The 14,514-nt window shown below is 43.9% G+C and overlaps 1 protein-coding gene across 13 annotated transcripts in view; it reads left to right on the top strand.

Moving 5' to 3' along the window:
• KIAA0319 overlaps positions 1-14,514 on the top strand; it is a 107,515-nt gene that overhangs the window by 68,408 nt on the left and 24,593 nt on the right. For 12 of the 13 annotated variants that reach the window (XR_010157580.1, XR_001718319.4, XM_016954995.4 and 9 more), the window contains 7 exons: positions 1,128-1,356; positions 5,047-5,170; positions 7,709-7,841; positions 8,815-8,963; positions 10,996-11,147; positions 13,391-13,529; positions 14,213-14,372. Coding sequence is in view for 11 of the 13 variants with exons in the window: in XM_016954995.4 (XP_016810484.1) it covers positions 1,128-1,356; positions 5,047-5,170; positions 7,709-7,841; positions 8,815-8,963; positions 10,996-11,147; positions 13,391-13,529; positions 14,213-14,372 (1,086 nt within the window). In the remaining 2 variants the exon portion in view is untranslated. Of the gene's footprint in view, positions 1-1,127; positions 1,361-5,046; positions 5,171-7,708; positions 7,842-8,814; positions 8,964-10,995; positions 11,148-13,390; positions 13,530-14,212; positions 14,373-14,514 lie in introns of all 13 variants that reach the window. The other variant, XM_054686619.1, reaches the window with a different exon arrangement.

Raw genomic sequence — 14,514 nt, 5'->3', positions numbered from 1 at the left:
GGTTTGCTGTCAGAGCCAGAAGTAGAAGTTGGATCTTGGTTGTGTGGAGTATGAGGGATAGTGTGGAAGGAAGCTCAGAATGCACAGGTGCCCCCTACATGTCTTTTCCCTGCAAGGAAGGCCTGCATTCTTGCCACAGCTTCATTGTCATATGCCTATTGATATTATTTAGCACTCATCACTGCTCCCACCACCATCTTTAACGTAGAAGGATGAAGTGACCCATTTGTGAAAGGACCACATTAGGAATCAGTTTAGTGCAGGAAAGTTAACGCACTTCTCTTTTTTGTTTGCAGAGGTTGAGCATTGGTTTGCGTTTGAAAGTGCTTAATCCTAACACCGCTTTGCAAGGAGTATCCTGAAAACATAATTATAAGTCCTCTAGAAAAGGATTAAAAAGTAAAAAGCTTTGTAGCTGAAAATTCAGGAGTGATTTGCTGTCTCTGCATGCTCAACCTGCAGGCAGAACTTAAACCTGATCCATTTTTAGTCTCCGTTAAGAGAGTGGCATCTGTGTTGGGTGAGGATGGTTTCTTCACCCAGCATCTCAAAAGCCAATCAGAAATCCATAAAGGTGAAACTCTGACATCAATATGTTATGAACTAAAACTAAAAATAGCCAACAGCAACAAAAGCAAACAAAAATATCAAGTCTGTGTTTATCTTTGCTTCATCCTTAAATTTCTATTTTTACCTGTTCCGAGAACTGTTCCATGAGCAGACTAAATTGACCTAAGTTTACCTTGAGATTTGGCATATTATTTTTTTGTCTACTTTTTTTTTTTTTTTGGTTGTTTTTTGTGACGGTCTGTTGCTCTGCTGCCTGAGCTGCAGCGCAGTGGAGCAATATCGGCTCACTGCAGCCTTGACCTCCCGGGCTCAAATGATCCTCCCACCTCAGCCTCCCAAGTAGCTAGAACTACAGGTGTGCATGACCACACTCGGCTAATTTTTTTAAAAAAATTAAATAGAGACAGAGTCTCCTTCTATGGCCCAGCTGGTCTCAGAACTCCTGGGCTCAAGCGATCCTCCCACCTCAGCTTCCCACAGTGTTGGGATTACAGGCGTGAGTCACTGCACCCAGCCTGGCATATTCTTCCAACTATGGCTTCTTCTCCTTTTTGTAGGTTGACTGTTACAGACTCGGACGGAGCCACTAACTCTACAACTGCAGCCCTAATAGTGAACAATGCTGTGGACTACCCACCAGTTGCTAATGCAGGACCAAATCACACCATAACTTTGCCCCAAAACTCTATCACTTTGAATGGAAACCAGAGCAGTGACGATCACCAGATTGTCCTCTATGATTGGTCCCTGGGTCCTGGGAGTGAGGGCAAACATGTGGTCATGCAGGCAAGTTCTCCATCCTGCCTTCAGACTTTTGTCTGTCTGTCTGTCTGTCTGTCTGTCTGTCTGTCTGTCTACCTAGCTATGTGCTATTGGTTGGGGTAGGCAGTTAAATTTAGATAATTTATTTTGTAAAGTTATCTGATCTATTGCAACTATTAGAAAAGGACCTAAGCTCACAAATCTTCCAAGTTTACATCCCTTCCCCTCGCCCACTTAGATAAGCACAGGACAGCAACCAATTGGCTCTGTGTTGAAAATTAGATCTTGAGATCGGTTTGGGAAAAGTCTCACATCTGTTAGAGAAGTATTTTCGTATTGGGAGAAACCTTAGAAATAATCTAATCTAAACCTCATTATCAGAATTTTTTTTGTTATTCTGTTTCTCCTGTTTATAGAAACTCCATGTTATCTTGTCTACATCCACTGGTCGCTTTTTAGGACCTTGTTTGTATCTACCTTTTGATTTGTTCAAATCTTTTAAGTATATTTGTCTAACAACATAATAATCTTGAAACTTCTGTTGTGTGTGTGAGCTGTTTGCTTATTCTTCTTTTTGTGATTGGCAAAGCTATTTGTTTTTGTTGCTAACCAGCTTGGTGTTTTTGAAGTTATGTTATTATTTGAGTTTCATGAGAAAAAGAAAAAGATAGGACCTTACATTTCCATCTTCCTTTTCTCCTTCAAATTTTGCCTCACCAGTCCAAGATACATTTCTCATTAGTATTTAAGATAAAATCGGACATTCCATGGAAACTTACCTGCTTTGCTTTCCAGTGTTCCTGGAACATGCCTTGCAATTATGAGGAGTTAAAAGTGACTGGGTAGATTTATGGAACTGGAAAGAGCCATGAGTTGTCTGGATATCCTTGGAGAACCCTCTTGGTGGTGTCCATCTCTACCTAAGGGTTGTAGCAAGCGCTATGTTTGCTTCTGTTGTGTTAAGAATTCTGATTCAGAGGCGGGTTGGATACAAAACAGGAAGATGGGATATTTTGTATTTTCACGGTTAAAAAAAATCTTCCTAATTTTCTTTTACTTAATTATTAGGAATTATGCATCCAAAGCTAATACTCCAAAATCCATCCATGCATACTGGACATGTATCCAAAGTTCCTGAGGGCTGGGCCACACTGTGAGCCTTGCCTCTACACACCAGCCCAGTTGCCAGACACCCTCTCTCTTCTTTCCCCGAAGAATATCCACAGTAACAACCTTATTGCCTTAAGCTTGATTAAGAGGTCCAAAGGAGTATTAACTGGGGCAATCACAAAATGAGGTCTGTGAATCAGACCCTTTTATATTTGTCTGAAAATTGTACCAAGCAGCCTGCTGAGGCTGTGTTCTTACTGGGGAAGGGAGTGAAACCTTTGCAATTGCCTGAAACATGTGGCTGCCTTGGGGGCATCGGTGAGACACAGTAGTCTGCTCAGTTCCCATTTGCCACAACATTCCCTTCCATTGTGTGCAGAAGCATTCTCGTACCAGATCAATTTGGAGGCAACTCCTGGGAAATTATACTTTCCCTGTTGAACTTTTCAGAGAAACGTGCTTTGCCTTACTTAGTCAAAGTAGGGGAAAGTATTTTTTTTTTCAAAAGTTCTTAAAAGGGTTCATTTCAAATTTCAGAAGTTCCCCTGGTAGCACAGTGGATCTTGTAACAATTTTCTTTTTAAATTTTCCATTAAAACCTTAAAAAATACACATAGAAACATTTATCTTTAGACAATCTTGGGATCTATAAAAGTAAATAAATTGTAATAAGACTTAAAAATCCATTTCATGATGCCATGAACTTCAAACATAAGCAATAATTGAAATTATTACCAACGACAAAAAAGAAAGGGTATTAACCTGAGGTCACCAAGTGTAGCTGTTGCATACTCAGTTGAAAAAATGACTTTGTAAAAACTTAGGTTGACTTAGAGTTTTACAAAATTATATTATTTATTTATTATGAAACAGGGTCTCACTCTGTCACCCAGGCTGGAGTGCAGTGGTGCAACTATGGCTCACCGTAGCCTTGATCTCCTGGGCTCAAAAAATCCTCCCATCTCAGCCTCCCGAGTAGCTAGGACCACAGGCACACACCACTACACCTGGCTAATTTTTGTGTTTTTTTTTGTGAAGATGGGATTTTGCCATGTTGCCCAGGCTGATCTCTAACTCCTGGGCTCAAGAAATCTTCTCGCCTTGGCCTCCCTAAGTGCTAGGATCACAGGCATGAGCCACCACACCCAGCAAAAAGTTGTTTTTATTATTATTTATTTTTTCTTTTTTGAGACAGAGTCTCACTCTGTGGCCCAGGCTGGAGTGCAGTGGCACCATCTTGGCTCACTGCAACCTCCACCCCCTGAGTTCAAGTGATTCTTCTGTCTCAGCCTCCCGAGTAGCTGGGATTACAGGTGCCTGCCACCACGCCCGAATAATTTTTGTATTTTTAGTAGAGACGGGGTTTCACCATTTTGGCCAGGCTGGTCTTGAACTCCTGACTTCATGATCCACCCGCCGTAGCCTCCCAAAGTGCTGGGATTACAGGCATGAGCCACCACACCCGGCCAAAAAATTATTTTTGATTACAAAACTAATACATGAATTGCCTCTTGTGGTTAAAAAAAAAAATAATAAAAAAGCTCAAATAAATTCTGCTAAAATAAGTTCAAATAAATTGATCACCACTGTCATCCAAGTGTCCTTATTGGAAATAATTACTTTTATCAGTTTAATGTGTACACTTCCAGAATCTTTTCCATGTGTCTGTGTAAGTGTGTGTATGTACATGTAGCAATACCTTTCACATTGTATGCATTGTTCCACAAATTTCTTTTTTGTGTGGATTTCTTTAAAATTTTTTTTACTGTTTGCTTTTGAATGCGACCCAACTTTCTTTTTTTTGCTTAATATTTCTTTGACATTTTCCATTTTAGTACTTATAAACCTGCCTCATGATTTTAAACTTCTTTCTTTTAAACTAGCATTCCACAGTGTATCACAGTGTGTTTGACCATCCTCCTGTTGATGGATGTGTAGATTGTTTCCATGTTTTGCTGTGATAGACTGTTCTTCAGTCAGCATCCATGGACGAGTCTCCTTGTGCATTTCTCTGGGGTAGATACTAAGAAGTCGAATTACTGGGTTGGAGTATGTGCTTATTTAATATTTTAATAGCTGTTTTCATACTGGCTTCCGAAAAGCCTATGGTAGTTTACACTCCTTCAATAGTGTATGAGGATGCACAGTAGACTTTCAGTTGCACTTTCCTGGGGACCAACATATTTTTTTCTTTTTTCTGTCACCCAGGCTGCAGTGCAGTGGTGCAGTCTCAGCCCACTGCAACCTCCCTCTCCCGTGTTCCAAGTGATTCTCGTGCCTCAGCCTCTTAAGTAGCTGGGATTACAGGTGCCCGCCATCATGCCCAGCTGATTTTAAAAATATATTTTTAGTAGAGACGGGGTTCCACCATGTTGGCCAGGCTGGTCTCGAACTCCTGACCTCAAGTGATCCACCTGCCTTGGCCTCCTAAAGTGCTGGGATTACAGATGTGAACCACCGTGCCTGGCCAAACACATTTCTTTTTTGAGCAAGATCTCTGTATTAAGTAAAATTGTTAGTTTTTCATTCTGTCATACTATTTACTTGTGCTTCTTTACTTTTTTGTTTTGTTTTGTTTTTATTTTTGTATTTGCTATTACTTAGGGAGTACAGACGCCATACCTTCATTTATCTGCAATGCAGGAAGGAGATTATACATTTCAGCTGAAGGTGACAGATTCTTCAAGGCAACAGTCTACTGCTGTGGTGACTGTGATTGTCCAGCCTGGTAGGTGGAGGAGAAAGAGATTTGGCCTCAGAGATTAAAGCAGAAATGATAGCTGGGCTTCTGGGGTTTGGAGATGCCACACTTGGTGGTACCGGCCTGTGGGTGCCAAAGCTCCATATAAAACTAATTTCATTTCAAGGTTCTAAATCTTGCCTTGACTGTAAACTATGGCATGAAGGATGAAATGAGAGCCATCCACAGCACTGCTTGTGGGCTCCGATTTGCCTTGTGGATGCTTCCACACGTGCCCCAGTCTGCTCTGGAGAGCTCCAGGGGATCTTGAAGGGGCTGGTTCTTATGTGTGGCTTGACACTCAGATGTAGCCAGACATTGGGGAACATGTTCCAGTTCAGTGTCACTGTTCATTAATAGTTTCATGAAAACCCAGGGCTCTGCCTACCTCCTAAGTTAAATAACCTTAAAGGTAGCTATACCTTTGTTTGATAATGGTCTTTGCCTTAGAACTTTTCTAGAAGAGTTCTGTTAGTCCCAGAACCTCTATCCAGTTCCTGGCAATGAGATTATACTCAACCTATAGACAACTTATTTATTTATGCCGCTAATACATAAAAAGTTCTATTAGTTAGACCCTGGGATGTGGAATTAAACAAGATAGACTTGATCTCTGCCCTTGCAGGGCTTATGGAGAAGTTCACATAAAACTCTGTGATTGGCGCTTTACTAAAATAACTGCAGGGTGCTACAGGACCCCAAAGAAAGAGCACTCACCTGGGTGAGATGCACCTGCAAAGAGCTCGTACATGAGCTCAAGGTTGAAGCACAAGTCACAGTTAGTCGGTGAAGAATGGGAGGGGTGGGCAGCACAGGAGAAGAGGAAGAGTTCTTAGGCAGAGGGAACAGTATGCGTGAGCGCCAAAGAAGAGAGCCTGGTGCATTCGAAGATTTAAAAGGAATTACTGTGATTGGAGAGAGAGAAAAAGAGGTAGGGATGTGGGAATGGGAGGTGGCGGGGAGGTTGGGCAGGGATTGGAATGACAGTAGATGACCCCAAGAGAGCCCGGGACACCATCCTAAAGGGCTTTGTAAATGTATGGTCACCCAAGTACTCTATCCTACGGCAAAGGGAAACCCCTATTATGTAGTGAGTAGGATCATGGGGGCTGTGGCATGGTCCAAACATTGGGTAATGGCTGCCACAGCTTTTGACTACATGACTTCTTTTTTGTGTGTGTGTAAGACAGGGTCTCACTCTGTTGCCCAGGCTGGTCTCAAACTCCTGGACTCAAGCAGTTCTCTCACCTTTGGCCTCCCAAAGTGCTGGGATTACAGGTGTAAGCCACTACACCTGGCCCTTTTTTTTTGGTTTACACATATTTTATCTATTTATATCAATATTAGCAATACTTTTTTTTTTTTTTTCCTCGAGACAGAGTCTCACTCTGTCGTCTAGGCTGGAGTGCAGTGGCATGATCTCGACTCACTGCAATCTCTGCCTCCCAGGTTCAAATGATTCTAGTGCCTCAGCCTCCTGAATAGCTGGGATTACAGATGTGTGCCACCATGCCTGGCTAATTTTTGGATTTTTAATAGAAACAGAGTTTCGCCACGTTGGCCAGGCTGGTCTTGAACTCCTGGCCTCAAGTGATCCACCTGCCTCGGCCTCCCAAAGTGCTGGGATTACAGGTGTGAACTACCACGCCCTGCCAATATCAGCAATACTTTATATCTTTTACTTTTGTTTAACATTTAATTTAAAATGTTTTGAACATTTACTGTTTACCAGGCACTGTGTTAGCACTGAGGCTACAGAGACAAAAGGAAGTAAGCCCTACCTGATAAAGCAGGTCTCTTCACATCGACGTCCCCTCCCTCCCTCTCTGTGATGTCCCTTTGTCCCCTCCCTCCCTCTCTCTCTTCCTCCCTCCCTTCCTTCCTCTCTCTTTCCTTCCTCCCCCCACCCTTCTTCCCTCTCTCATTTTACCCTTCTTTCCTTTCCTTCTCTTTCACCCTATGACTATTTTTTTTTTAGACGGATCTTGCTCTGTCTCCCAGGCTGGAGTGCAGTGGCACAATCTTGGCTCACTGCAAGCTCCGCCTCCCGGGTTCATGCCATTCTCCTGCCTCAGCCTCCCGAGTGGCTGGGACTACAGGCGCCCGCCACCACACCCGGCTAATTTTTTGTATTTTTAGTAGAGACAGGGTTTCACTGTGTTAGCCAGGATGGTCTTGATCTCCTGACCTCGTGATCCGCCCGCCTCGTTCTCCCAAAGTGCTGGATTACAGGCGTGAGCCACTGTGCCCGGCCGACTGAGGATCTTTTAAACCAAATAAACCAAAGATGTGTCTATTAGAGACAGTGTTTCTTGGCTGCCTATAACGGCAGTCTTGAACTTGGACTGTTCAACTCCTGGATCAGCTAGGAGGCTGCAGTGCTTCACTCCAGGATTCCAAAGGATGCTGCATACTGTAGTGGCTGCCTGGTCTGAAGATGAGTAATGTACTTAAATCAAGAAATCACAGGATTGCAGACTTAATGCAAAGAGATAATACTTTTTCACACTGTTTCTGTAATTCCAGAAAACAATAGACCTCCAGTGGCTGTGGCCGGCCCTGATAAAGAGCTGATCTTCCCAGTGGAAAGTGCTACCCTGGATGGGAGCAGCAGCAGCGATGACCACGGCATTGTCTTCTACCACTGGGAGCACGTCAGGTAGTCTGTCTCGCCACTGAGCTAGGTTCATGCCCATGCTGAATGCTAATATTATCCCTTCTCTGGAGGATCTGTAGTAAACAATCAGCTTGAGCGTTTTGAGGAGTTGGGATTTAAGCACGTTTCTAGAAGTGGCTGGGCGTTATTGATTGAAGAGTACATTAAGTGTGGATGGACATCATTGACAGCGGAGGGAGGTAGAGCTTGGGGCAGTTGAACAGGGCTGTCTTGGTGTGAGGCGAGCTCATGACAGAAGAGGTTCAGGGAAACCTGCGTGTGATCCTGTCTACACTCAACCCATCCTGCAGTGACTGTAGACACCAGAAGTGCGGTGTAAGGGGCGACCCATATCATCTAACATTTTCTGAGCTTTACATGCTCTGTCTCATAGAACCCTGTATCAGTTTGTAAGAGATAAATAAGAATATTATTCCTATTTAAATTTGAAGAAACTGAGGCTTGTAGACACTAATGAGACCACACAGACTAAGGTTGCCCAGATAGTAAGAGAAAGAGCTTGGACCCAAACTGAGGTATTTTTGACAAGCCCCGATCTTAGTGACTATACTGTGATTTCTCTCCTAGGAGAGGGCTTATCTGGCTTATTCCCTCCTCCTCCATGCTCTCCCTAAAGATAGATGAGGATTTCACCTAATTTTATTCAAAGAAGAAATGGGAGTCGTTTCTAAGGCTCATTTTCCAAGGATAGATCATTTCACTGGCAGGTTGACTTAAAAAAATTGAGAACAAATATTCTCTTCCCAGTAATCCAGCAGACTCTGCCTGAGATAGGTTTTAGCTTGTGACTCTTACACTGAACTAGAGAGTACAGATGAATGGAGTTTTCTTAGAATTCTCTAAATGGTATATATTATAGCTGGAACAAAACATTTATAAGAGCACAAATCGCATGCCTGTCATATTCAAAACCCCATGCCCCCTCCCTTATGTTAACCACTTCTATGTTTTATAGAGGCCCCAGTGCAGTGGAGATGGAAAATATTGACAAAGCAATAGCCACTGTGACTGGTCTCCAGGTGGGGACCTACCACTTCCGTTTGACAGTGAAAGACCAGCAGGGACTGAGCAGCACGTCCACCCTCACTGTGGCTGTGAAGAAGGGTGAGTGGGTCTGAGGTGGACAGGGCTGGGCCTGCTCTGCTTTCGAGTCTGCAGGACCCTCAGCCAGGCCATGACTATTCAGAGATGTTGGTGTTTGCTTATTTGTTCACAGTAGATGCCGAACCCTGCCTGGCCGAAAAAAAGCCAACTTTCTTCTATTCATGTTAGCTGTTTCTCAGTCGCCTTCTGCAAGCAGACATTTCCTTTTGTTTGTGGAGCATATCTTCTAATGACTTCACTCTTCTGTGACTACTAGTAATGAAAGACCCATGTCCAAATGACACCATTATGCTTTTTTTCCTTTATTCCTTGGAAATTCAAGAAAAGAGATGTTTTCTAATTCCATATCATTTCTTAGTGTGAAATCTGTGGTCTAGACTAGTGAATACTGCTTTAGGTACTTGTCTCCTTGTCTGTCTTCCCATTTGACTGTGAACTGCCTGAGTGTCTTTGCTTCAGACATCTCTGTATCCTCAGTATAGCCTCAGTACAGCAGAGTGCTAGACTCATGGCAAATCAGAGGTGTTGAATGAATTAGTGAATGGATGATTACAACATGTTGAAGTGCAGAGGAGTATAAGAGCCTGGCTGGATGGAAAGGTTCAAGCATTGTAGAATGGCAAGAGTGTGGGACGCTGGGAGAGTGGCTGCAGCCTGAGGCACAGGCTCTGCCATGGAGGGTTATATGTGCCACGGGCCATGCCTAGGGGTTTGGACTTTATCCTCTGGGCAGCTGGGAGAGGCTGAAGCAACTTTAACAGCAAAGTGATATAGATTTGGATTTTTCAAAAGATTTTATTGTAGAGATTTTCAACCATGCATAAAAGTAGAGAGAATAGTCTGAACAGGCATCTTGACTTGTTTCTAAGGGGAAATTGGGAGGGATCAGGCTGGGTCCCAGAGCCCCTTCTGGACAAGCAGGATTTGCCTCACAGCAGCCTCATCTCCAAATTGAGGCTGTGTCTTATTATGATCTCCCCGCTGTACCCCAGTGTTGTTAGTGCTCCCTGGCCCCTCTTTTCTGAAGTTATTACATCAGAAATGGCTTTTACATTGCCTCATTTTTTTATTTTTAAAATAGACACAGGGTCTCACTCTGTTGCTCGGACTGGAGTACTGTGCTGTGATCATAGCTCGTTGCAGCCTCAAACTCTTGATCTCAAGTGATTCTCTCACCTCAGCTTCCTGAGTAGCTGGGTCTACAGGTGTGTGTTACCATGCCCAGCTGATTTTTAATTTTGTGTGTGTGTGGAGACGGGTCTTGCTACCCAGGCTGGTCTTGAACTTCTGGCTTCAAGCACTCATCCTGCCTTAGCCTCCCCAAGTGTTGGGATTACAGTTATGAGCCACCATGCCTGGCCATTGCCTCATTTATATTTAACACCTAGTCAGAGAAGTGAGGGCCTAATTATCATTGTTATTATTTCAATTTTTAATTTTTCGTAGAGATGGAGACTTGTTGTGTTGCCCCGGCTGGTCTCAAACTCCTGGTCTCAAGTGATTCTCTTGCTTTGGCCTCCTAAAGTGCTGGGATTACAGGTGTGAGCCACTGCACCCAGCCTACTTTTTACTCAAAAATTTTTTTTCTTTTTTTTGTCTTAGAGAGTCAAGATTTGGCAGTACTTGAAGTGGAAATATTTCTGGCCAGATAGTGTGGACCAGTACAAAATGACCCAAAGTATATTGTAAACCAAAATATTGCCACTTTCAATACCCTAAATGTTGGTAAAATCATTGTTTCTATTTTTCAAGGACAGAAAAAGTATAACAATATTAGAAAAATTCCCAAGGTACAGCTTGCCACCTGCTTTACCGTTTTCATCCCAAATTATAGCTAACTAAGTACAAATGGAGCTTTAAGGAAGTCTGTATCTTATATGCATCTGGGAAAAAAAATGCCTTTTTGGATATTTTAATTCTACATACTGTATCTGCAAGGTGGAAGAGTTGTGGATGTTTTATGACACACTTATTCTATCACTGGTGTTTTAAATCAATCTCTTTGCTTTCATTTTTGCTATATTTGACTTAGAAAATAATAGTCCTCCCAGAGCCCGGGCTGGTGGCAGACATGTTCTTGTGCTTCCCAATAATTCCATTACTTTGGATGGTTCAAGGTCTACTGATGACCAAAGAATTGTGTCCTATCTGTGGATCCGGGATGGCCAGAGTCCAGCAGCTGGAGTGAGTACTGAGAGAGAATTGCTCCTAGACCACTTATCATTACATCTGCATTAGTCAGCTTGGGCTGCAAACAATATATCACGGTATATTCTAAGGATATAAGTATAAGGAGGCTTAAACAACAGAACTTAATTTTGTCTCCATTATGGAGGCTGGGAAGACAGGCTCAAGTTGCTGGCTAATTCAGTTTCCAGTGAGGTCTTTCTTCCTGGCTTGCAGACAGCTGCCTTCTTACCATGTCCTCCCATAGCAGGGGAAGAGAGAGCACTCTGGTGTCTCTTCTTATAAGGACAGTAAATCGTATTGGATCAGGGGCCTACCCTTATGACCTCAATTAACCTTAACTACTTCCTTATAGGTCCTATTTCTAGATACAGTCATATGGGGTTAGGGCTTCAACACAGGAGTTTGGGAAGGACACAGTTCGGTCCACGGCAGTGTCTCTATAATGACCTCATCTCTCTTTCCCTGTTCCCTGTAAGGTGCTTGTGCTTCTACATTTGAATGTTCTGAAGGCTGGAGGCAGTAGGCTGCTTTGAGATTTAGCCAAAAGCTGAAATCCTTTCTGACTTTTTCCTGAACAGACTTTGGATGGGGCAGGAAACCATAGCTTGGAAGCACTTTGAGGTCAAGTCTTCCAGCAGGATGCTTTTCCATCCTTCGTATTTTGGTCCAAGTGGATTCTTTTCTGTTCCTCATATTGTACCAGATGAGTCAATAGATCAGGGATTGCTATTTATGTTTTATAGATGCAGAAGGCGAAATGCAGAGATGAGAAGTGACTTGGCCAAGGTTAACTAATCCATTTCTTTTTTTCTTTTTTTTTTTTTTTTTGAGATGGAGTCTCACTCTATCGCCCAGGCTGTAGTGCAGTGGCGCAATCTCGGCTCACTGCAACCTCCGCTGCCCGAGTTCGAGCTATTCTCCTGCCTTAGCCTCCCGCGTAGCTGGGACTACAGGCATGTGCCACCACGTCCAGCTAATTTTTGTAGTTTTAGTAGAGACGGGGTTTCATCATGTTGGCCAGGATGGTCTTGATCTCTTGACCTTGTGATCCGCCCGCTTCGGCCTCCCAAAGTGCTGGGATTACAGGCGTGAGCCACCGCACCCAGCCTTAACTAATCCATTTTTAATCAAACTAGACACACCTAGGTTTTTAGCTCCTGGCAGGCATTTTACCCCCATTAGATCACTCTGCCTCTTAGGACATAAATGTATGTACGTCTTCATTCCTGCCATTTCTAAGGACTGGAGAGATACAGATTTACTCTTGGAGATGTACTAAGGAGTGGTCACAGGGAAGGAACTGAAAATGCTTTATACTTTTTTTTTTTTGAGTCCGAGTCTCACTCTGTCACCTAGGCTGGAGCTTAGTGGTGCAATCTCGGCTCACTGCAAGCTCCACCTCCCAGGTTCACGACATTCTCCTGCCTCAGCCTCCCGAGTAGCTGGGACTACAGGCACCCACCACCACGCCCGTCTAATTTTTTTGTATTGTATTTTTAGTAGAGACGGGGTTTCACCTTGTTAGCCAGGATGTTCTCGATCTCCTGACCTCGTGATCCGCCCGCCTCGGCTTCCCAAAGTGGTGGGATTACAGGTGTGAGCCACCATGCCCTGCCAAATGCTTTATACTTTCTAAGCACTTCTAGAATTAACACTATTCAACTAGATGGGGGATTAGCCTCTAAATGTAATAACAATGAGTCTCTGTTCACAGCACATATTCGTTATCACCCCTTCTATTAGCAGGAGTCTGGGAGGTTCTTCTCTCATTCTTTGGAGCTTAGAAGCCCACAGAACAGAGGACGCTACACAGGGTCTTGGGTTATTTCAGGTGAACATGATACATTATGAGGGAATTCAAGATGAGAGTTTTGTAAAGCTATGTTTGAAAATAAGACCCAGAAAACCTGTGCTTTGTTCTCAGCGTCCTTGCCCTAATTCAAATGGTCTTTCCCTTTGTTGGATACAATTAATTATTTGGTAATTCCTGGAAAGTGCTTGGTAAACTCAGTTCAGGAAATACTGTCTGAGGATGTGCCCCCTGGTGCTTTTTGGGGAAGAGATGCTGAGGATTTCTCCAGTCTTTAGCTATCCCGCCAGCCTCATTCCCCTGCAGCCTCCCTCTTAAAGTCACGCCTGTGTTAAAAAGATGGGACACTGAGGTTTAGGATCAACAGAAGCCCAGAAATTGGGACCCGAGGATTGACAGCTGCCCTGTGATCCGTGTTCTTTCACAGGATGTCATCGATGGCTCTGACCACGGTGCGGCTTTGCAGCTTACGAATCTGGTGGAGGGGGTGTACACTTTCCACTTGCGAGTCACCGACAGTCAGGGGGCCTCGGACACAGACACTGCCACTGTGGAAGTGCAGCCAGGTGAGTTCCTGGGCTCTGGAGCTGGCCATGCAGGCTCTGGCTGGTCAGCCTTTGGGGTCTTTACGCTGACAGACGTGACCGGTGTGGGAGGCCTCCTGTGGCTGGCTCCAGCTCTTGGCTGGACCCACTTTGAGGATGTCTCTTACACCTTGTTGTGTATCCCCAGATAGATCCAGCCTCATCACTCTTTAAAAGAGAATGTTATCTGGCAACTAGATTTTCTTTTCACGTTTGTTTTCCTGCCAGAAGACAAAGACTTAATGTGAAGTGGACACAAGGGCCTCATACCAGGGCACAGAGGGGAGGCAGCTCCAGTGAAGTGGCTGTAACGACCTCAGCATAAACTGGACTGGGAAGTGCCCATGGCACTTGGAAGCAAAATTCTCTTTCTGGTCCTGGGAAAATGTGGAAGAGGCTGAAATTTTCAGCTAGCCCAGAGGCTAATTAGGTACACCCGATTATCTTCTGGAAAAAAAATTATAAACAACAAACTGTGATAAAACAAGGGAAAGTACTCCCAGATAGTGGCCTTTGCGGTGTTTAGAAGAATTTATCTGAGTGCTACAACTCAAATGTAGAAATGGCATAGGAGTAACTTTGAGCTCCTATAGAAACCTCGCTCCTTATGCTCTAAAGCCTGTGCAAATGTCCAAGTGCAAATCCTGTATCTTCTCTTTCCCCAGACCCTAGGAAGAGTGGCCTGGTGGAGCTGACCCTGCAGGTTGGTGTTGGGCAGCTGACAGAGCAGCGGAAAGACACCCTTGTGAGGCAGCTGGCTGTGCTGCTGAACGTGCTGGACTCGGACATTAAGGTCCAGAAGATTCGGGCCCACTCGGATCTCAGGTAGGAGCTGCACACCCAAGGCGGGGCCTTGGCCATACAAAATTCCAGCTCTTACCTCATCCCAGTCTAGTAGAAAACTGTTCATTCCTCTGCTTCTTTTGTATTTTTGACACACTTTTATCCCATTCATATACTTTTTTTC

The sequence above is a fragment of the Pan troglodytes genome, chromosome 5, assembly GCF_028858775.2.
Source record: "Pan troglodytes isolate AG18354 chromosome 5, NHGRI_mPanTro3-v2.0_pri, whole genome shotgun sequence".
In the NCBI taxonomy this organism is placed as follows: domain Eukaryota; kingdom Metazoa; phylum Chordata; class Mammalia; order Primates; family Hominidae; genus Pan; species Pan troglodytes.
This window is presented reverse-complemented; position numbering and strand designations above follow the sequence as displayed.